This window comes from Odontesthes bonariensis, chromosome 9, assembly GCF_027942865.1.
Source record: "Odontesthes bonariensis isolate fOdoBon6 chromosome 9, fOdoBon6.hap1, whole genome shotgun sequence".
NCBI lineage: Eukaryota > Metazoa > Chordata > Actinopteri > Atheriniformes > Atherinopsidae > Odontesthes > Odontesthes bonariensis.
The window spans coordinates 37,766,610-37,788,865 of record NC_134514.1 but is presented as its reverse complement, the minus strand read 5'-3'; the positions used below and the strand labels follow the sequence as shown (position 1 = coordinate 37,788,865).

Here is a 22,256-nt window from a genome sequence, read left to right as displayed (position 1 = left end):
TCATGTAATCAAAAGTACAGCACAAATTATTCATGTGACTCTTTGGGAAGAGACATGAAGTGATTTACTTGAACGGAGATGCTGGGAGATGTTTTTTTCTTTTTCTCACTTTTCTTTTAAATAAAGCTTTGTTGTTTGCGTTGTTTCCCTTTTGTAATTGTCTGGCTCAACATCACTAAATGTCTCAACCACAATTACAAGATGCATGACAGTTTGTGCTTCAATGTGTGTAGAATGATATTGTAGAAGTTGAAGGTACTGAATTACTCACTGATATGAGGGGCTGGCAGAATGCGAGCGGCTCGAACAGGCCCATGACGCACCGAGAACAGCTCCTGGGCTTCTCCTGCCAACTGAGAAAAATGATAACATTTAAATTTCATGTAAAAGTCCCCAAAGTATTGCATCTAAGAAAAGACACATAATGCACCTACAGTACAGACCATATGAAAGGGAAAGTTTTGTTAAATCATTATTATGTGAGGCAATCCAGAGCGGTTGTCCCCCTGACCTGGTTTAAAGATAAAGTTTCCAGACAGAAGTTTTTTTTCATAAAGTGATAGGGTGAGGCCAGAACAGGGGATATCAGCATGGACATGCGGTGGTTGAAGTTTCAACCAAACCACAAAGTAAAATCTACCAAGCACAGAATAAAACTGCAGCCAAGCTCACGACACTGGCAACGACAGAGCCAAAAATGAAAGGTGGCGAATACGGTCCAGTGCCAAACGGGCAGCAGCCTACGATATCCATGTCACAGTCTGATTGGTCCAACCAATCTTAAAATTCTCCCATATTATTTTGTTTTTGATCCCATGGTTATGAAAAAAGATATAGAAAGGAGGCCTGACTGAATGTTTTGAATGTTCCTAGTTTCATATGAGTGTCATTAAAGAACCAAGGTATGAAAACCGTCTCAACCAAAACAAGGCCTGCGTTTGGGTATGGGGACTGAAAGCACGGCAGCAAAATGAAAATAAAAGACTTGAATCTGTATATAAACAATAATAATAAAGAAAAACACTTATTTTTCCAATTGTCATTTAAAAAAATTAAAAGTTAAAAAAAAAAATCACAGACAACCTGTTAGTTTTCCGATTTTTTTGCTCCGATACAAAAACAAAGGGATGACAGCCCCTGCCAATCTATTTTGTTTTATTTCATCTGAGACCTGGAAGTTAACTCTGCAACATATTTGATTGTCATGATAAATACATTTTATGTGTAATGGAGGGACTTTTTGTTGTTGTCAACTGTGGTCATAGATACCCTGGAGTTGAACTGATATTTTTTGGATGGCCAAGGATTTATACCATCTGTGAACACATGTACATTCATGCAAAATCCCTGCTCTTTAACGTGAGTTGCTTGTCGACGACTTAACTTCAGTATATTACATCATAATGTTTCAGTGTGATTTCTCAAGGGCAGAGTGAAGTAAGTGAGATCAGTGGCTTAGCAACTATCTTTAAAGCTAAAAGTCAAAGTTTTCAGCATCACAAAATTGGTTCTATTTTGAGCTGCTCATCACCATGGTAACTGATTGTGGATTCATAACCTGCTCTAAAGCAGTTTATGTTCAGTAAACCTGAGTTTCTGGTTAAATTGACATTAAAAAGCAACATCCTTTCACTGATTCTGTTCCTGATATCCTGCACAGCAAAATTAGACTGAAACATCATTTTAAAGCTGACACGCAGAATTATTCAATCTATGCTGATTTCTGACATTACAACCACATGGAAAATGTTGACTGAATTTAAACGATCAACTGTTGGCATTCTGATCTCCAAAGTTATCTAGAATACAGAGACATCTTTACACCATTTAATTTACAAACCATGTTGGTAACCTGAACTAAAAATCTTTGGACATCAATAAAACCTGAGCTAATATGTTCTATATGAAATCTGTCCAGCTGTGTGTTGGCACCAAAGAAACTTTGCAGTAACAGTAAAACCAACTGCATTGCATTACTGAGGAGGCCGTAACACCTCGTCCTGACTGAACGCGAGCGAGCGATTGATAAAAAGTGATTAGAAAGCGTACTTTTCAATCAGCCTGTCCTGACATGCCGCAAGCGATGTCGCTCTGTGCAGCGATGACGCCGACCCCTTATAAAATCGCTCGCGCTGTCTCTATCTGGACAACATTTCGCGGTGGCGTCCCGCCCCTAAACACTTCTTATTGGTTGACATGAACACGCTGCTTCCTGTTGACAAGCTAGTTAGCAACAGGTTAGCATCACTAAGGGAATAATGGACGAAGAGAAGCTGATTACCGTGGAACAGCACCCAATGGTTTATGAACCCAAACACCCGTACCACAGAGATCTGAACCGAAGGGAGGCCGCATGGGTGGTAATCGCCAGAGAACTCTGGGTTTCAAGTGAGTACTTTCTGAACCAATAGAATCACTCCTGACAAAATCGTCACGCTGCATATCAGGACACCCTCGCGAAATTTCGTCGTCGTATTGCGTCAGTTTCGCTCGCTTTCAGTCAGGATGAGGTGTAAGAATCAAAACAGGCTGTAAGCCATGTAGATGTTTTTTTTTTTTGTTTGTTTTTTATTTGTCCCAATTACTAACTAATCTGATTTGTGCAGATATACACAAAACAGCAGGCAGATATCAAATTTATACAACTAACAGTTTCCTGATGGCAGTCCTCTCGTTTTAATTTCGGTATATTACTTATTTCTGTCCTCCTTACGCCTCCCTATTCAAACAATCTGCTGTTCTTATGAATGAAGTGTCAGCTGATAGGTGTATTTTGGGCTGAGAAAGTGTGAAATGATGTATGAAACAATGTTTTTCATGTAAGCATGCAGAGCCTGAAGGAAAAACTCAACCTCATCTTGTAGTATGTGTTATTTTTAAATAATGGTTGAGGTTTAGTGATCCCCACGAGTTTTGAACCAACAACATCTGACCTGTGGACCTCAGAGCACAAGAATAAGAATGGGGTTTCAGCAGGTCAGTGATATATTGTGGAGCTTGACCATGTAAAGCCCTAAAAGTGAAGACTGAAATTCTTAAATAGAATTCTCAAATTTACTGAAAACCAATGAAGAGAAGCCAAGACTGGAGTAATGTGAGATCTTCTGTTAGTGCCAGTTAAAAGTGCTGCTGCAGCATTTTGCACGGTCTGAAGATGATCCAAAGCTGATTTATTTAAACAGGTTAAAAGACCGTTACAGTAATTTAAACGAGAAGAGATAACAGCGTGGATAATCATCTCAAGTTCAGCTTTTGACACTAGCAGTCTGAGTTTTGAAATGTTCCTCCGGTGATAAAAACAGTTCCCAACTAATTGTTTGTAGTGATGCTCAAACAACATTGAACTATCAAAGAGGACACCCAAATTTCTAGCATTTGATTTATCACATGAGCCTAGAAAGCTGACGTCATCACAATACTAGTGCAAAAGTGAAGAAAGCCGGTGGAAAAGTGTTAATCATTTTTGAACAAATTTATGAACTAACGTCGGCTAGTCTATTTAAGCTCATTGTGAATCCGTCAATGTTGCCGTTTATGTCCAACACAAATCAAATGAATGATTTTACCTTTAAACTCAGCATCTAAGAGGAAACTTCAAGCAGACACTGTCCCACAACAGAGGAGACCTTGAGATCACTTTAGTTTTTGATCAAATCAACTTACTTAATTCATTAATTAAACTGATGAGTTTCAGTAATAAATACACAAACCCAGTGTGTTATATCTGTTCCAACATCAGTAGAACAATCAGCAAGTACAATAAAAAACTATTCTTATGAAACCCTACAACATTTGATGTGTAGAAGACAAATAGCCTTTCATTTGTACCACTGCAAAAGCAAATACACGGGTTAATAGCTTATATGCTGTAGCCTGTTAACGATTAAATTCAAATTCAATTCAAATTCAAATTCAATTCAAAAATACTTTATTTATCCCAGAGGGAAATTAAATGTTGATGTAGCTCAATTAAATCAAAGAGTTATTATAGATGCTGATGGCTGTGGGCAGGAAAGATTTCCTGTAGCGGTCCGTTTTGCATCCAAACTGAAGAAGCCTTTGACTGAAGAGACTCTGTTTTCTGATAACAGTCTCATGGAGAGGATGTTCAGGGTTGTCCATAATTCTCTTGATTTTATGCAAAATCCTTCTTTGCATTATTGTCTCCAGAGGTTCCACAGTCGTCCCCAGAACAGAACCAGCCTTCTTTATCAGGTTGTTGAGTCTTTTTAGGTCCCTGGTTCTGATGCTGCTGCCCCAACAGATGACGCAAGAGGAAATGACGCTCTCAACAACAGACTTGTAGAAGATCTGCAACATCTTGTTGCAAACCTTGAAGGACCTTAGCTTCCTCAAGAAGTACAGTCTGCTCTGTCCTTTCTTGTAGATTGCTTCACTGTTGTGTCTCCAGTCCAGTCTGTTGTCCACATGAACACCAAGGTATTTATATTCCTCAACCACCTCCACTTCTTCTCCCATGATGGAAACAGGGTTTGATCTGACCCTGTTTCTCCTGAAATCTACAATCATCTCCTTTGTTTTGTTAACATTCAAGATGAGATGATTGTTCCCACACCATGCCACAAAGCGGTCCACCAGCTCTCTGTACTCAGCTTCTTGTCCATCTCTGATACACCCGACAACTGCAGAGTCATCTGAATATTTCTGTAGATGACAGGAGTCTGACTTGTACTGGAAGTCTGAAGTGTACAGAGTGAAAAGGAATGGTGAGAGTACAGTCCCCTGTGGTGCTCCTGTGCTGCTGATCACCTGGTTAGACACACAATTCTTCAGTCTGACAAACTGTGGTCTGTTTGTCAGGTAGTCATTAATCCAGGTGATTGTTGAGGCCTCCACCTGAGTCTTCTGGAGTTTCAGACTAAGCAGATCAGGCTGGATTGTGTTAAATGCACTGGAGAAATCAAAGAACATGATCCTCACAGTGCTGCCTGCTTTATCCAGATGACAGTGGGTTTGTTGAAGCAGGTGTATGATAGCGTCTTCAACTCCAACTCCATGGCGATAAGCAAACTGCAGGGGGTCCTGATATGTGCTGGTTTGCTTACACAGGTGGGTCAACAGGAGTCTCTCCAGGACCTTCATGATGTGGGATGTCAGTGCAACAGGTCTGTAGTCATTGATGTCTGAAGGGTGAGTTTTCTTTGGTACCGGAACCAGACAGGATGTCTTCCACAACAGTGGTACCTTCTCTTGGGTCAAGCTAAGGTTGAAAAGGTGTTGCAGAATCCCACAGAGCTGCTCTGCACAGGCCTTCAGGACTCGGGGGCTGACACCATCTGGACCTGCAGCCTTGTTCCGGTTCAGTCTTTCCAACTGCCTCTTCACCTGACTTCTAGAAACAGAAAAGTGGGAGGGGGAGGCAAAGGGGACAGCAGCATCTCCTGATTGGGTTGATGACAAACTAGTGGAAGCAGAAGAATCCATGACTGAGGTGGAGATGGAGATGTTACAGGAAAGCTGTGGGTCAGAGGAGGGTGGGATGTCTCTTTGGCTGGGAACAGGAGGGGAGGATGGTGAGCTTGTTCCTGAACTGAACCTGTTGAAGAATGTGTTCAGCTCATTTGCTCTGTCCAGACTTCCATCCATCCGATCCTCCCTCTGCTTGAGGCCTGTGATCTTCTTCATTCCTGACCACACATCTCTGATATTGTTCCTCTGCAGTTTACTCTCAAGCTTCTTTCTATACACCTCCTTGCTCTCTCTGATCTTGACTTTGAGCTGCTTCTGTATACTCCTCAGTAACTCCCTGTCTCGCTCCCTAAAGGCTCTTTTTTTCCTGTTCAATAGTTCCTTTAGCTCACTGGTGATCCAGGGTTTGTTATTAGGGAAGCATCTCACTGTTCTGGTGGGGATGGTGTTGTCCACACAGAAGTTTATATAGTCAGTCACACACTCAGTCATGGCATTAATGTCCTCTCCATGTGGCTTACAAAGAGAAATCCAATCGGTTGCATCAAAACAACCCTGTAAGGCTTCTTCAGCTTCCTCTGACCACTTTCTAACAGTCCTTTTTGTGACAGGTAGTCTCTGGACAAGGGGTTTATATGCTGAACAGAGAAAAACAAGGTTGTGATCTGATTTTCCCAGGGGAGGTCTTGATTTGGAAATGTATGAATCCTTGACATTTGTGTAAAACAAATCCAATGTCTTGTTTTCTCTGGTAGAGCAGCTGACAAACTGTTGAAAAGTTGGCAGTGTAGCAGAGAGTGAGGCATGATTAAAATCACCAGATATTGCCACAAAAGAATTGGGGTGTTGAGTCTGTATCTTAGCAACAACGGAACTGATGACACCACATGCAGTGTCGGCAACAGCTGAGGGTGGAATGTAAACAGCCACCAAAACAACACTGGTGAACTCTCTTGGCAAATAATATGGACGAAAACTTACTGCCAATAGTTCAATGTCAGGACTGCAGAGACGACTCTTCACAGTAACATGTCCTGGGTGACACCATCTGTTGTTGACAAGCACTGCCAATCCACCCCCTTTCCTTTTCCTGCTACTCTTTAAATCTCGATCTGCTCGTACAGTCAGGAAGCCCGGCAGAGAGACGCTGGAGTCGGGTATATGATCCTGTAGCCATGTCTCAGTGAAACACATAATGCTACATTCCCGATATTGTTGCTGAGTCCTTATCAAGGCTAAAAGTTCATCCAACTTGTTAGCTAACGATCTTACATTGCCCATGATGCAGGATGGCAGAGATGGTTTGAACTTCTTCTTTCTTTCTCTCCTCTTTACTCCTGCTCTGCATCCACGACGCCTCCTTTTCAATTCCAGTGGGATTTCTGGCTTCAGTTGTCGAATTATTTCTGCTTTTCCAATGTTATTCAGCTGCTCCCTGTTGTAAACCACCTTGTTGCTATGGTGATGCATCATGACAAAAGAGTAAAATATACAAAAGTATTGGGAAAAATTAATCCAGCTGCACAGCATCCAAGGCAGGAAGGAACAGTTGTCCAAAAAATGCAATTTCTTCCAAGAAATAACAGGAATGAAATTTAGAAAAAAAGAAAAATCTCAATGTGAGGTACAGAGCTACTCCAACATGCTGCCACCCTCAGCAGCGCATTCTAGAACAAATTGAGTGAACCAGAATAAAAGAAATACACCTTGGTGCACAAAATCAGAAACGGACAATGGTTTGTTATACAGGTTTAAGATAGGAAAGTTGAAAGACTAAGAGTAAGAATTTTTCATTTGAAAATGAAATGAACAAAGGATGCTTTGATTTATTAGCTTTACCCACCGATAATGGCAACTCACAAGTTAAACCGCAAAATCATCAAAAATCTGGGAGAGCTATTTCTGAATTCTACTCCAGATTTTGAGGGAATGTCAGAAATGTTTTGATGCTAGTGCTCAGTTGACAACTTATACACAATATTTTTTTTTCTATAAACCTAAAAAGTAAAACATTTAAAACAAATTATTATTTGTAATCAGGTCAGATCCCATCCATTATAGCATATAAAAACTGAAAAAACATTCAAAATGAATACAGAAATAAAAGCTAGAGTAGCAGTAGCAACATGTGTTCAAGTGTTTGTTACAAACACTCAATGTACCGTGAGAACAAAGAAGTGCATTCCAACACATTTGCACTGACTTTAAATTGCATTTAAGGATAAACATTAAAGGTTGCCCTTGAGCGGATTTGAAAGTTTGCTGTATTACTGGCTTTTATTACAGAGGAAATACAAGCAAAGTGTAAAGCATTTAATGGATGTCTCTGCATGTGTGTTGATTCCAGATCAAGCTTTATGCGTTCCAATGTGATGCCAAAATATTAGGTCACAGGCCTCTGTGGATCTTGGCAGTATCTGACGTGTGTGACGGCACTTTGTTCTAAGCGCACAATGCCCCACTTTTCTTGTTCTTTCATATGTCAGTGTAGATTGTTTTATACATTAAATTACAGTGAAACCCGCATTATCACTTTACTATTGCTTTAATCTGTTAGTTTTAAATCTTTAAACCCATCTGAGGGGATGACTGCTCTTTTGTGCAATTAGTTGCCTTTGCAAAATGATGGATTTGGAGCTGTGTTTCTATTCAAAGTGCTTGAGGCCCAGCAGTGGTAGATTAACACGGGAGACACAAATAGGTTATGAGCACTGATAGCTGGAATAAAAGGATGCTGGTAACACAGTAGGATTCCTATGCAGACAAATGGACGTGCAAGGGGAAATAATGGAATTTGCTGGATTAAAATACGGGGAGGGCTGGAAGTTAATGCGCCGGGTTATTGTGCATTACCCCACAGCTTATCCTCGCCTTACAAGGCTCTGTGTGACATCCCCTGCCATCAACAACATTTCCAACATTACATTAGTGGCTCAGAGTGTGCAATATGCTAAATTGCTTTTTCAAAGTTGCTTTTTCTGCATACACACATTCATTATATTCATTTCATTTGTGGTTTGGACGTTTTTGTGGAATCACAGTGTCTGTTCTTCTGTTTTAATCTCTCAAATGTAATGCCATAGGCTGTTAACAGATATTTGTGCCATATTCACAAGTGGACACACTCACTAACGGTGCTAGACATATTGGAGATTTGGAAGGAGCGGGGGCTATAGGACAGTAACAGGTGCTTTTCCATGGCATTCTATAGTGTGCAGCTAAAACAATAAGAGCTCAGGGGAATAGAATGATGCATCATTACAGCAAAACAAACCGAGACAAACTATTTTTTTTATTTTCATTCACTCAGTAACTTGACCTGGTGACAGTTACAAATCATACTGACCTCAGTGAAACTTTTCTCTATGGCACTTAACTATCTAAATGTGTGACAGCTAAAAACAGAAGAATCATAGAGACAGTGTGGAGATTTAAAAATAAATCAAATTATATTTACGGTTCTCACAATTAACTTGCAAGTCAAATTTGTACACTTTTCCCTGAATATAAAGGCTTCAGTCAATGCGGCAGAGGTCAAAATACCATCTGAGCAGTACAGTAAATGAGTGTATCTGTGCAAAAAGGGAGAGCAGAAACAAAAGAATTGATAACATAAACAATAAAATAATTATGGCGGATTTGAACAAATGGAATTCCCTTCCTGTGGTTTGTACGTGCATTAAAGCAACTTAAGATTTGTTATTCACGTCAATCAGGATTGGAAAGTTGACCATTTTTGGAATACAACTCAAGATCCCCAACGCACTGCCTGCCACTTGTGTTGACATCTTGTTTCCAAGCATTTTGTCTCAACACATATGCCGACAGACAATTGGTTCAATACAGTCTGCCTCTTATCAGGCAGCAGTGGATGACACCTCTCCAGTGTGAGGCGACTGTAATCTACATCGCCTAAACACCTCTGTCAACATCCATACGACCAGTCTGAGAGAGTGTGTGTGTATATGTGCATGCTCGTACTGTGCTGAGCCATTACAGAGGGTGTTGGCTTAGCAAGTGTCAGACACAATTCACAGCCACTCAAGAGCTTGAGACTGAGGTACCTTGGATGCTTACTTTAAACCCTGCGAAAAAAACACAACCGAGAACATCCCATAAACTTTGAAAACTGAAAGAAAAACAATGCTGAAGGCCAGTATTACATGAGAAAAGGCTAAGCTAACCCGAGTGAATCACAACAGTTGTCAACTTAAACTGAGAGTAAGCGTGGTTCACCAAGTTTGTGTTTTCACTGGGTGCAAGTAGCATGGCTCCAACAGCTAGAAAATGTTGCTCCACTATAATAACTGCAAAAAGAAACACTAACAGCACAGGAGTTGCCACATTCTAGCACCCAGTTGTGTGATGGTGAATAAAGAAAGTGTGCGTCCTTCCATCCGCAGCCTGTGGTTATTTATACAAAGACTGATTAAGGACTCTGGAGTGTTTAGATCTCACAGGATGTATGAGAAGTTTGCATGTTTCAGTGACAGTCTCTACATGAAAGGTGATACTTGGTGCAACAAACCTCAACGGCATTGTGGGTAATTTGTTAAGTTACAGAGCTGACAAAATCTTCTAATGATTTTCCAAGACTGACTCAGAATAGTGGTAGCTTGCCTATTCTGCTTGGTAACGCTTGTGCAGTATAACATTAGCTCAGTCACAGGAACAAGTTTAAATTTGAAAAAAGTTAATTTCAACATGTAGCTTGAAAAAAAAAGATGAATGACATTGCACTTAAATTCACCAGTAACTGATATTGAACTTGAAATCTATCTCAATACACTAAAAAACAACTAAAATTTCTGTGTAGCATTAAAAAAAAAAAAAGCACGGGTCATGTTAACCATTTCCTCAGTAATACTAGCAGTCCTCTAAAAGGAAGGCCGCCATCTTGTGGCCACCCAATATACTACATCAGCAGCATACCTGAATGACAAACATCTTCTATGATAATACATTTTACTTAACGTTTACAGAGGTGTGGGCAACAAACAAAATAGGCTGCATTTAAACACAATTAAATGGAAATTGTACAGGTTCTGTCTTATATAAACTTTTCAAAAACATTTTTTTGTAAATAACCAGTATATCCCTGCCAATTTTTTTTTTAAATATTTACCACTTACTATGAGAGAGGATGGGGGGGCACGCTGAATAAGACCCTCGGACTTGTGCTACAACCCTTGGAAGGTAAGCATCTCCAACTGTCTGATCTGAATAAAGTCCATAAAGTGGTCAACACTGCCTCATAGTGGAAAGACGGTTGAACGTCAATAGTTTTATTTGAAGGGATGAGCACACTTGAGACTTATGAAATATTGCTTCAATCAAAATTAAATAACTAAATATTTCCCTGATATAAATTTGAAAAGTAAATAAAAAGTTAATTTATCATAGTTCCCCTTCAGATGAACTGGTTTAGCTTTTATTTCATACTTAATTTGTTCATTTAATCACTCTTATTCATTTCATGAGACTTTTACTCCATGATTCTAGATATATTTATTACATGACACCTATTTTCTAATGGCAAATCTATTTCATGAGACTTTTATTTCATAACATGATATTTGTTTTATGACACCCATTTTCTAATGTCTCATTTGTATATTTCAGGAGACTCTTTTTTTAAATGCATTTTATTTCCATGTTAAGGAGCATTAGCAGCAGTCAAATATGGTCCAACTTCAGACTTGACCTCTCAGTGACTCGATCATGATTAGACAGCTCTTGCTTTACCAGCAGTTGACTTCCGCAACACAAACAGATTCAGCATTCACTTAATTTGACTTAATCTTGTTCCAGAATCTGTTCCTAAAAGGATTGTAGGTGAGAAGCAATTTGTGTCCACATCAAACCTAAAGGGCCTTATTTAAATTTAGGTCAGGCTTTCTTAAAAAAGGTGCTCTACTCCATTTTGGGTACCACCTGTGAATTTTCTACATTATGTCTGCCTCTTTCCAACTGTCTGTGCTCACATACACAGAATACCAATACCTAAAACTATCGACACATTTACAGAAACAGGCTGACTTTGCATATCTAAAGTAAAATAACATGAAAAATCAGTTATGGTCCCCTATACAATAAGGTTGAATAACCATATGTATAGATATAGTTCATGGTAATCATTGAACATTAAAAAGCCAAAAATTCAAGTTAAAACTATATTTTTATTTTATATTTTCGGCTCCCCAGCTACTGGATTCTACCATTGTTTTTCAGTTTCTTTTTCACAGTGCAATGAAGCTTACGATGAAGCTCATTCACATGTTTTCCTGTTTCTACAACTTTACCTCACAAGTGTCAACCTGCTGTCATAATCAGAGCAATTCAGCACTGCAGTTCTGCTGTAATCAAATCCTGATCTTAGAACCACAGAGTGATCTGATAAAACTACCATCTATCTACACTTCCAGTCAAAAGTCTGGACACACGATTTTTCTATATTTTAATGACCATTTACATTGTAGATTATCACTGAAGGCATCAAAACTATGAATGAACACATATGGAATTATGTAGTAAACAAAAAAGTGTGAAATAACTCTAAATATGTTTCATATTTCAGATTCCGCAAAGTAGCCACCCTTTGCTGTGTTGACAGCGCTGCAAACCCTTGGCCTTCTCTCAATGAGCTCCATGATGTAGTCACCATACTCTTCAATTTTCAGATGGACAGAACCCTGGTTGTAAACAACAACCTCACATCAAGGTGCACAATATTGGATCATGTTCCTTAATACAAAAAGAGATTTAACATTTTTCAACCGGTTTCATTTGGTGCTTTTCTCATTTTAGGGTTTGTATTATAAATATAACGATCTTCTGGGTAATGCATGCAGAACACGCAGGTGGGTTCACAAACTTTCAAGCAACCATTGTGTGAATATAAAGCCCTCGTTAAAAGGATCAAGTGAATGTTGTTTACAACTACTTTTCTATGACCCAAATGGTTCGACAGTAGACGTGTCCAGACAAATCCAGGGTCAACCAGTGATTGGTGGTTGACCTTTTGAGCTCAACAAGGACGTACTGCTTACATTATTCAATCACATAATCAATTCTAAACAGTAAGCAGAAAAAAGTATTGTTCAATAGCTGAACTCAATCTTTTGGGCTGGTTATGCCTCACCAGTCATGAAACGGACCATGTTCATACAGTTTTTTCATAAAGCAAAATAAAACATTGTCCACAAGTTGCACAAATCATTAAACATTAAGTATCTTGATTTTGTCTTTATAGCTGTACTGTACTTCCCTGCCCCCTCTACTGCCCTTTATCTTTCTGTACTTCCCTCTGTGTTTCTGCACTCTATCTCTACACTGTCACCCCTGTCACCTCTGACAGAGGCCGACTTGTGGTTTCCTTCTATGTAGCTTATTGTTAGCTTTGATGTTAGCTATTGTAAGAGCCAGTTTTCCTTTGTTCCATATCATACCATTATTGTCCACTGGGTGGCACCGTGATGTAATTGGGTTCACACCAATATATGGGGGAACCTTTGTTCAGGTGACAGGTGTTGCATGACGGAGGGGAACACATACGGTTTTGACTGCTGCACTCTGAGTGTGCATGATAGACTTCAGTTGTGTTTAATATGCATTTAATTGACAAAAGTAATGGATGATTATTGTGGATGTACTACTACTGGATTCACTTCAACATTGTGGTGAGTCACAATAAATTAAGCAAAGAAAAGAAGACGTCAAGTTGTTTATTAGTGCATACAAGTGATTCCACCGGCAGAGTAAGCGCATCTGATTGGTGTCAAATCAAGCAAAGCCTCAGGGGCTTCAAGAGTAGCCTTAGCCTCTACAACTAAAGTCAAAACTTGCATCTCGCACCATCGAGACGGAACAATATTTACCAAAGTGGATTTAGCTGTTCATCGTGCGATTGGACGGGAGCTACAGGAAGACCTGACTCGACTACGGAGCCGGGGGCGAGGACCCCGCTTCAGCATTGCAACAGTATCAACATAGCAAAGGACAAGCACGCCCTCGAAGAGCAAGAACAGCAGATAAGGAGGAAAAAGGAGCAACAGGAATTGGAAACCTTGCTTGCTGAATCCACTGCTAAGCTTGCAGTTTTCCAGGCCTCTGACAATCAAAGCTGTACTAAAGCATCCAATGCAATGAATTCCTACTTGGAGGAAAACACGAGGAAACCACCACAAAGGTTAAACCCAATGGCAGACGAATTTATGTATCCATCCGAAAGGAAATGCATGCACTGTGGAGCTCAGCCCACAGTTAGGCCAAAGCAACGCCCCAACCTTGACATGCAGACTCTACATACCCTGGACAAAGGACTACAATCCACACAAGTCACCAACTTGCTAACATCTGACCTCGTCTCAGTAATGCAAAGGCAAAATGAAATAACATCTGCACTGGTCAAACAACAACAGCTAGCATCGCTGCCAGCAAGGGACATCCCTCTGTTTGATGGAGATCCTCTTCAGTACATTTCATTTATGCGCACATTCGAGCAAGGAGTGGAGGAAAAGGCAAGCCAAAGCGACTGCTTGTACTACTTGGAACAGTTCACTAGGGGGCAGCCAAGGGAGCTTGTCCGTAGTTGTCTGCACATGATGCCTGACCAAGGCTATGCAACAGCAAAACATCTGCTACAGGAACACTTTGGCAACAAGTACAAAGTCACCACGGCATACATTGAGAAGGCCTTGTCGTGGGCTCCAATACAGAATGAAAATGTCTCTGCACTAAAGGCCTACTCTCTCTTTCTCAGAGGGTGCTGCAATGTCATGACAGAACTGGACTACATGCAAGAGTTGGAAATGCCAAGTAACATTCGAGCAATTGTCAGCAAACTGCCGTTTAAGCTCGGAGAGCGTTGGAGGACCGTTGCACATGACGCATTGGAAGCAACAGGCAACAGGGCTCTATTTAACGACCTGGTCAAAGTAATTGAAAGACATGTTAGCATCTTGTCTGACCCGTTCTATGGCAACATTAATGACCCACCACCTGGACTGAATGGAGGAAGAGTTGCCAGTAGGCCAAAGCCCTATACAGAGCAAAGGACCAAAGGAAATAGTTTCGCAACAATCATCACACCTGTTGAGTCCGAACAGGCCAGGGGCCTGAGGAACACTTCATTACGGCGTAGTTATGCCACAGCCTCAACTTGTGCATTTTGCGCTCAAAGTCACTCTCTAGGCTGCAGTGAGCAGCTGAAGCGTATGAAGCACAGGGACAAGATAGACTTTCTAAAGCAGAACAACTTGTGCTTTGGCTGCCTGCGTCCTGGGCACATGAGCCGAAGTTGTGAGCAGCGCTTAACCTGTGAGACATGCAGTCAAACACACCCCACTGTTCTTCATGTTGATGCAACAAACAGCAAACACACAGCACAGGTCCAGGCCAGTTCATCCACAGCACCTGATGGGCCTACAGGGTCACGTCCATCTGCAGAGACATGTGGACATGCAGGGGCCGGAAGGGATCGCTGTCTGTTGTCCATCCTCCCAGTGCAGGTCAAATCTGCTAAAGGTGACAAAGTAATCCAGACATACGCATTCTTAGACCCGGGCAGTTCAGCCACCTTTTGTTCAGAGCAGCTCATTTGAAAGCTTCACGTCAATGGAAAAAGAACACAGTTTCTACTTCAAACAATGGGACAAGAACGAGTGGTACCGTCAAACTCACTTGTTGGCTTGGAGGTGTCTGGCATTAATGGCGACATGTTCTATGAACTACCAGAGACTCTGACACAGAGGAAAATGCCTGTAAGCCCTGACCACATTGTAACCACCAGAGACTTGTTGCAGTGGCCATACCTGGCGAGAGTTGATGTTCCCAAGATAGAGGCTGGCGTCGACTTGCTGATTGGCAGCAACATACCCAAGATACTGGAGCCATGGGAAGTCATAAACAGCTGTGGGAATGGCCCTTATGCTATGAAAACAGCATTAGGATGGGTCGTCAATGGTCCAGTGCATGAGGATTGCAGTCTCCAGACTCCAGACAAAGAATAATAAAATTGAAAGACCTGTTGCCAAGCTCTGTCTGCTGCACGAAGCCTCAGGTTAGCAAGTCTGACAGGGCAAGCAATTAAGTGGCAACTGGGGTAATGTGTACTTCGTGCTAATATTATGTGGCCATTGTTTGTTTCTTTCACTGGCTCTTTTAATTGTTTGTTTGTGAATTGTCATATTTGTATGCCAACCATTGCAATTAGGGGCCGGGGTGTAAGAGCCAGTTTTCCTTTGTTCCATATCATACCATTATTGTCCACTGGGTGGCACCGTGATGTAATTGGGTTCACACCAATATATGGGGGAACCTTTGTTCAGGTGACAGGTGTTGCATGACGGAGGGGAACACATATGGTTTTGACTGCTGCACTCTGAGTGTGCATGATAGACTTCAGTTGTGTTTAATATGCGTTTAATTGACAAAAGTAATGGATGATTATTGTGGATGTACTACTACTGGATACACTTCAACATTGTGGTGAGTCACAATAAATTAAGCAAAGAAAAGAAGACGTCAAGTTGTTTATTAGTGCATACAAGTGATTCCACCGGCAGAGTAAGCACGTCTGATTGGTGTCAAATCAAGCAAAGCCTCAGGGGCTTCAAGAGTAGCCTTAAGCCTGATTCTTACTCGGCGCAAACGCGCAACTGTTCTGGCTCGAGAACCATTAATGACGTCATCGAAAGCGCCAGCCCCTTCACAGTTCCTTCAGCTCATAAGCGCAGTTTGCGCCGAGTATGCGTCACATTTGCAGTTCTCTCCAGACCAGCGGGCGTCACTGTTGAGGAAACAAGCTGAAAAGCATACGAAGAAAGCATACACAATGCCACCTGTGGTGTCACGTCAGCAGAGGCTGGCACATCTGATGCGGAATGAATTTACTCTGGGTGTAGAACTGTATATGTATCTCAGAGCTAAGCGGCTGCGGCAAAAACAGAAGAGAAGGTGGAATGTTCGTCCTTTGCAACAAGACGAACTTTGTCAAACGTTGTCCTTTGGGACAACGTTGTCCCAGTGTAACTTCATAGACGTGTCGTACAGATGTTTGTAGAGGCGCACCCTCTCGGTCACCGCGGTCTCTGCAGTTTTCATTTTTTCTTGGTCAGCTGTTTCCGGTTGAGCGCGCACGAAGTCAGAAAAAAAGTTGTGTGCGCGCCCTTGCGCCGCGCGAGGATTTTCTAGCTTGCGACGGGGGGCGTGGTGGAATTTTGGGTCACGTGACCGTTTGCGCCATTTGCGACCAGCTAGTAAGAGCGAGGTTGCGCCGAGTAAGAATCAGCCTTTAGCCTCTACAGCTATTATGTTATATATTTTTTCAATTGTAAGTCGCTTTGGATAAAAGCGTCTGCTAAATGCAGAAACAAAACCATAACTATAATCATGATACAAAGAAACTAATTTCTCAGTATAAAGACGCATGAAAAAAGTTAGTTTTTTTAAACTGCTTATTTTTGGGGGTCTCAATCAACACAACATAAATAAGTTCTGGAATGACCTTGCTCTTTGGTGAACTAATTGACATATCCATCTAAATTCATTAAACGTGTGAGGGCTAATAATACAAAAAGACAAGGTAAAAACTTGTGTGGCTGAGTAAGTTGCATGACTTACAGAAATGCTCCAGATCTGCATCCCATCAGTGTAGCCAAGCATGAGGCAGAGGGGAGGGTCAGACGTGCCACTGTGCATCTCTATAAACTCTGGGTTGCGAGCGGTGTCTGTGCAAAGAAAAACATCCAAAAAGTATACTTGACACAGTAATGTATTGAAACAAATGGTTTGGGAGATTCCTGAATTCCTGCAAGTATACTAGAAAATTGGCAGAAAAAAAATGACCCCTTGCTTAGAATATGTTTTCATGATAATGATCCAAAGTGCACTGCCCAAACAGAGTAGCTACAAAAGGAAAAAATGAAAACCCTTTCCTGGCAGAACATAGCTCTAGAAATTCGTAGAACAAAATTAAGCGTAACAGAACCAAATGAAAGATTTTTGTGTGTATTGGCAGATTACTGACTCTATTGTGGGGCCTGTATTTCTACGCTGTTAGTTATCAATTTGTCCCCAAAGGAAGATTACCAGTGTACTGAACAGCTTAGAAATGATGAGAATATTAAGATTGTAACCAAATTTCATTGAAGTGATTTTGGACAAAGGTGTCTGTTTTGTGCTGTAGTACCATGCAGCATGATGTCTTATACCAAGGAGCTGTAATAGGATTTTAAACATAGCTGAATAGATTCAGAGAAGATACATGTAAACGCTCCACAGTTGGATAGTGTCTTTTATACCAAGCCTTACCATTGACGTCAGCTTTGTCAAATCGAACCCAAATGATTTTCTCTTTTTCATCTGTGGGTGGAGCACCAGTATATGCCTGTAGTTTAAAAAAAATTTAAATTAGAAAAACATACAGAACAATGCACACGAGCAGTATCAATCTCTAAAACTTATATAAAAGATCCAGTTACATAACAATAATAATAATAATAATAGGACATTTCTAGTACAGTTGGGCCTGAATGAAAGGAAAAATTGAAAGGAATATAATAGAGAAAAGATACATATACAGGAAAGAAATGTCTCCGGTAGTCATGACTGCAGCCTTCTGCCACAGAACTTCCCAGCATGGCTTCCAGACAGGGCTCCGAATAATCATTTAGTTACAAGTTAAGGGAAAGCTCATCTAAAGCCCTTTATATACGTATTTTCTCAAATACAAACTGGGATTCAGTGAAAAGGTGGACCGCCTGTTGACGGTAACAGACACAATCCAAGTTAATCACGTTTATTTATTTTTTTTGGGGGGGGGGCAAACATTTCCTTATGTACCAAAGGGGGCCACTGGATTAGAGCATGCACGTGCGCACACATAACATTACCACATGCATTCTGACAGGTGCAAGCAGCTATTTTAGCAAATAGCATCACCGCCTGCTCACAGGTATGTAAAGGAGGCGAAAGTAACCATTCCAGATTTGGATTTGAGGCATTTCAATGAAGCATTGTAGAAAAAAAATGACGAGTCATACAACTGACAATGAGAATTTTTTAAAAAGGCCTGGTACCCTTGGCTGTTGGAGTAAATAATGCCTCCTTCTCTAACAGGGGGGATATAATAGAGTTCAGTCCACAAACATGACAGGTAATTGTCTAAAATCATATAACCTTTCACCTCCGACTCAATGCTACAATCCATTCAAACACTGTCAAATTTAAAAAAAAAAATCCTTTACAATTGTGCAAAGGCTCCACAGCAGTGTGGTGGTTAACACCATCATCTCACAGCAGCAGGGTTCCTTCTTCAAATCCCGGCTGGTTCTTTCGGTGTGGAGTTTGCATGTTCTCCCTGTGCATGTGTTGGTTTTCTCCGGGTACTCCGGCTTCCTCCCACCACCAAAAACATGCATGTTAGCTTAACTCGGTGTTTCTCAATTCCGGTCCTCGGAACCCACTGCCCTGCATGTTTTTTATGTTTCCCTCCTCCAGCACACCTGATTCACATTATCAACTCATCATCAAGCTCTGCAGTGGCCTGATCAGGAGCCATTTGAATCAGGTGTGCTGGAGGAGGGAAACATTGAAAACATGCAGGGTAGTGGGTCCCGAGGACCGGAATTGAGGAACACTAGGTTAACTGGTGACTCGAAATGTTCCCTAGGAGTGAATGTGAGCATGCATGGTTGTTCAACCTGTGCAGGGTGTACCACATCACACCAAATGGCAGAAACCAAACTCTAACTTAGAGTGGACTGCAGCTCAAAGTTTGGTTTTGAACACACAGATGACGCTTCTTACATTAACATATTTAATTTAAAAAAATTGTTTGTATAAGCTTTTAATCACAGTCAAAATTACAATCCGAAAATCAGAGCTTAAAAAAAAACAATTGATTGAATTTTTAAAAAGAATCGGAATAGCCAAGAAAACTGCCACCCATGCAGCTCCAGGTTGTCTTCCCTCCCTTTTAAATATATTTGAAAGGCTATGGAAAACACACAAGACACTCAACATAAACTATACAAACTGGAATCATTTTAGTTGTGTGTTTGCAGAGAACTTGCCTGGGGGACCACATCCTGAAGGAAGGTCACAACGCTTTCCATGTACGACTGCTCTCTGCAAGAAGAAGCTCGTCAAAAAAATGGATGGAAAAAATAATCAATATTCTTCACGTATGGGATTTGCTTCAGCTGAAAAAGTACGATAAAATGTACATTGGGAAAGCAATAAACGAGTGTTAAAGTAGTGACTGTAAATATAACACAACTTATTGCTGCTCAGGAACATGGACAAACAGATATCCATAAGGTACATCTCTGATAAGACAACATGAAATAAGTTTCCGTTCTTACGTTGCAGCTTGTGCTCGCACCAACACTCCTCCAGCACAGCGACTCGGTCTGCGGGGAGAGTCCGATGACATTTTTCTCCCACTTTTTGCTTTTCTTAAAACCTAAAAAAGGTGCAATGGGAGCTTTCAAAACGGTGCCAACATGCAAATACACTAAAATCAACTTGCATTTGTACCAACTTGCCCTGGAAAATAAATGGCAATATGTCAACATTGGTATGAAAGATGGTTACAACCACACTAAAGCACATTGTCATGAGGCTCACTCAAAAAATGTTAAAGATATCCATCACAATGTTTTGATCACTTTCTAATAATTGTGAAATGGTAAAAGGTGCAACAAAAAAACTGCACTTCAAATATGCACCCAATGGTATATATGGGTAATATGCTGGAGGTGCTCAATGCTATAGCAGCAGGATCTCAGTCCAAAACAACCAAAAGTAAGATGTAACTTTGAGTCCTTCAAACAACTCATTGGACTCTCTCTGTCACAGGAAAATCAGACCAATTTGGGCTTTCAGTCGATCCTTCTCTTTGTGGAAGGATTTGAAAATCAATAAAGGTGGTTTACTTTGTGGATGAAAGTCTAGAGATTTCAGACTACAGAAGGAGCCTTGCCTTCACTAAACATGCATGCATGGTCAGGCCAGCTGCCACAATACAAAACATCAGGACTTGGATCAAAACACACAAGTGCCTTCTTTCTCTTAATCATGTCAGAACACCACTATATCTTCATGAGCACATCATGCTTTCCTGCTGCATCAGGTTTAAAATCGATCTAACCTTTAAAGGTATTCTATCATATTTTCCCGGTCTACTCACACATGTTGACACAAAATATTAAAAACACTTTTGGAATTACCTAAACCAATACAACAACAACAAAAAGTAAGTCATCAAAAATGACCATTAACATGAAACACCCTGTATCAATAATACAAGCACCAAATGGAAATTGTAGGTTAAGGTGGATTTGTGCAGATGTGAAGGAATAAACCTCATATACTGTTAAATGTTTGTTTTCACTGTTGTCATGCAGATGGAGTGAACTGTAAATTTGCACATCAACATGCTGTATTAATCCTCCAACCTTCGACCTGCCGACAGCTTAAAGTAAAAACTTCTTCATTCTCCTGTTCAGAGACAGGGCTTAGATCTCCAGAGGGAAGAGAGACTCCCACTCCCTCAGAGTGAAATAAGTGTCCCAAACTCGACCCTACTTATCATAACAGGCACATCACTGACTATGAAGGGTTTCGTGTTGGGGGGTTGGGGTTCAAATCAGGTGGAGGAGCAAGAATGACACCCTCTGCATCCTGAACGAGATGAAAGAATTGTATCACACAGCTGACTTGTGCGCCTTTAATGACCCAACACTGGAAGCTGCATAAAGTTGCACTGTATAAATACTGCTCAATGAAGTGTCTTAGAAATCCTCAAATAGGTTGTCATAAATAGATAGATAGATAGATAGATAGATAGATAGATAGATAGATAGATAGATAGATAGATAGATACTTTATTCATCCCAATTTGGGTACTTGATTATCATACATTCAGTCAGATGTTCCAATCCAGGGTTAACAATTGGTTTCAAGAAACTGCAGATCCTTAACCAGCCTGCTTAACTGGTGGCTAATGAAAGACGCTTTCTATACGTTAAGCCAATTAATAAATACACATTCAATTCATTATTTCGTTGTCTCTCCCAAGTATTAAACTATTGAGAAACAACATCAATGAAACGTGTATCAACGGGCTCGCATATTACGTGTACTTACAGACCAAACGTGCATGCAACGATGTCAACAACAAGCATACAAGGCTTAACAGTGCTTCCAAAGATGAACCTCTTGGAAACCGTATAGACAAGCTTAATTATCTCACCCTCTGTTAAATATTCTGAGTACACCTTCCGCGGGCTTGCACTACTAGCAAAAACCCATACGAATAACAATTGTGACAAATGTCGAGTCAACACAACACAGCAACTAGCTAACGCTAAAGTTATATTGATAAGTAGGACCCAGCAGCTAAAGTAGCAAGCTAGCTAGCTGAGAAATATCCCTGCTGGTGTTTAAAAACCACATATCTGGAAGTAGGAGATATGTGACATTTCAACATGACATTTTAAACAACTAGAATTACGAACCGAAGGACTGAAAAATAACAGCTGCCTTGTCTGTGCACTTCTGATGGTCCGAGGAGCTCCCTAAACAAATAGTCAAAACACAGACTTAGATAGCGGAACTGTGTTGTGAAATTGGAAACCAATCAGAGCAAAGAAATGAAACCGTCTACCCAATCAAACAACAGTAAGGGCGGAACTAGCGCCTCCATCACCGAAGCTATTTGCAAAATAAAATACATGCCATGTTCACGTGTGTATAGTATCACGAGAAGCACTCTAAATAGGGGAAAAAATTACAATAATACCCTGCTATTGTCCCTGTTG

The 22,256-nt window shown here is 40.7% G+C and overlaps 1 protein-coding gene across 3 annotated transcripts in view; it reads right to left on the bottom strand.

The window, feature by feature from the left end:
* bcas3 (BCAS3 microtubule associated cell migration factor) overlaps positions 1 to 22,054 on the bottom strand; it is a 401,519-nt gene extending 379,465 nt beyond the window's left edge. For all 3 annotated transcript variants that reach the window (XM_075474182.1, XM_075474183.1, XM_075474184.1), the window contains exons 1-6: positions 21,954 to 22,054; positions 19,797 to 19,897; positions 19,506 to 19,560; positions 17,743 to 17,818; positions 17,053 to 17,159; positions 272 to 353 (exon numbers count right to left, since the gene is read on the bottom strand). In XM_075474182.1, the coding sequence (XP_075330297.1) occupies positions 272 to 353; positions 17,053 to 17,159; positions 17,743 to 17,818; positions 19,506 to 19,560; positions 19,797 to 19,867 (391 nt within the window). In that variant the 5' untranslated portion in view covers positions 19,868 to 19,897; positions 21,954 to 22,054. The remainder of the gene's footprint in view (positions 1 to 271; positions 354 to 17,052; positions 17,160 to 17,742; positions 17,819 to 19,505; positions 19,561 to 19,796; positions 19,898 to 21,953) is intronic.
* Between the last annotated feature and the right edge of the window lie 202 nt (positions 22,055 to 22,256).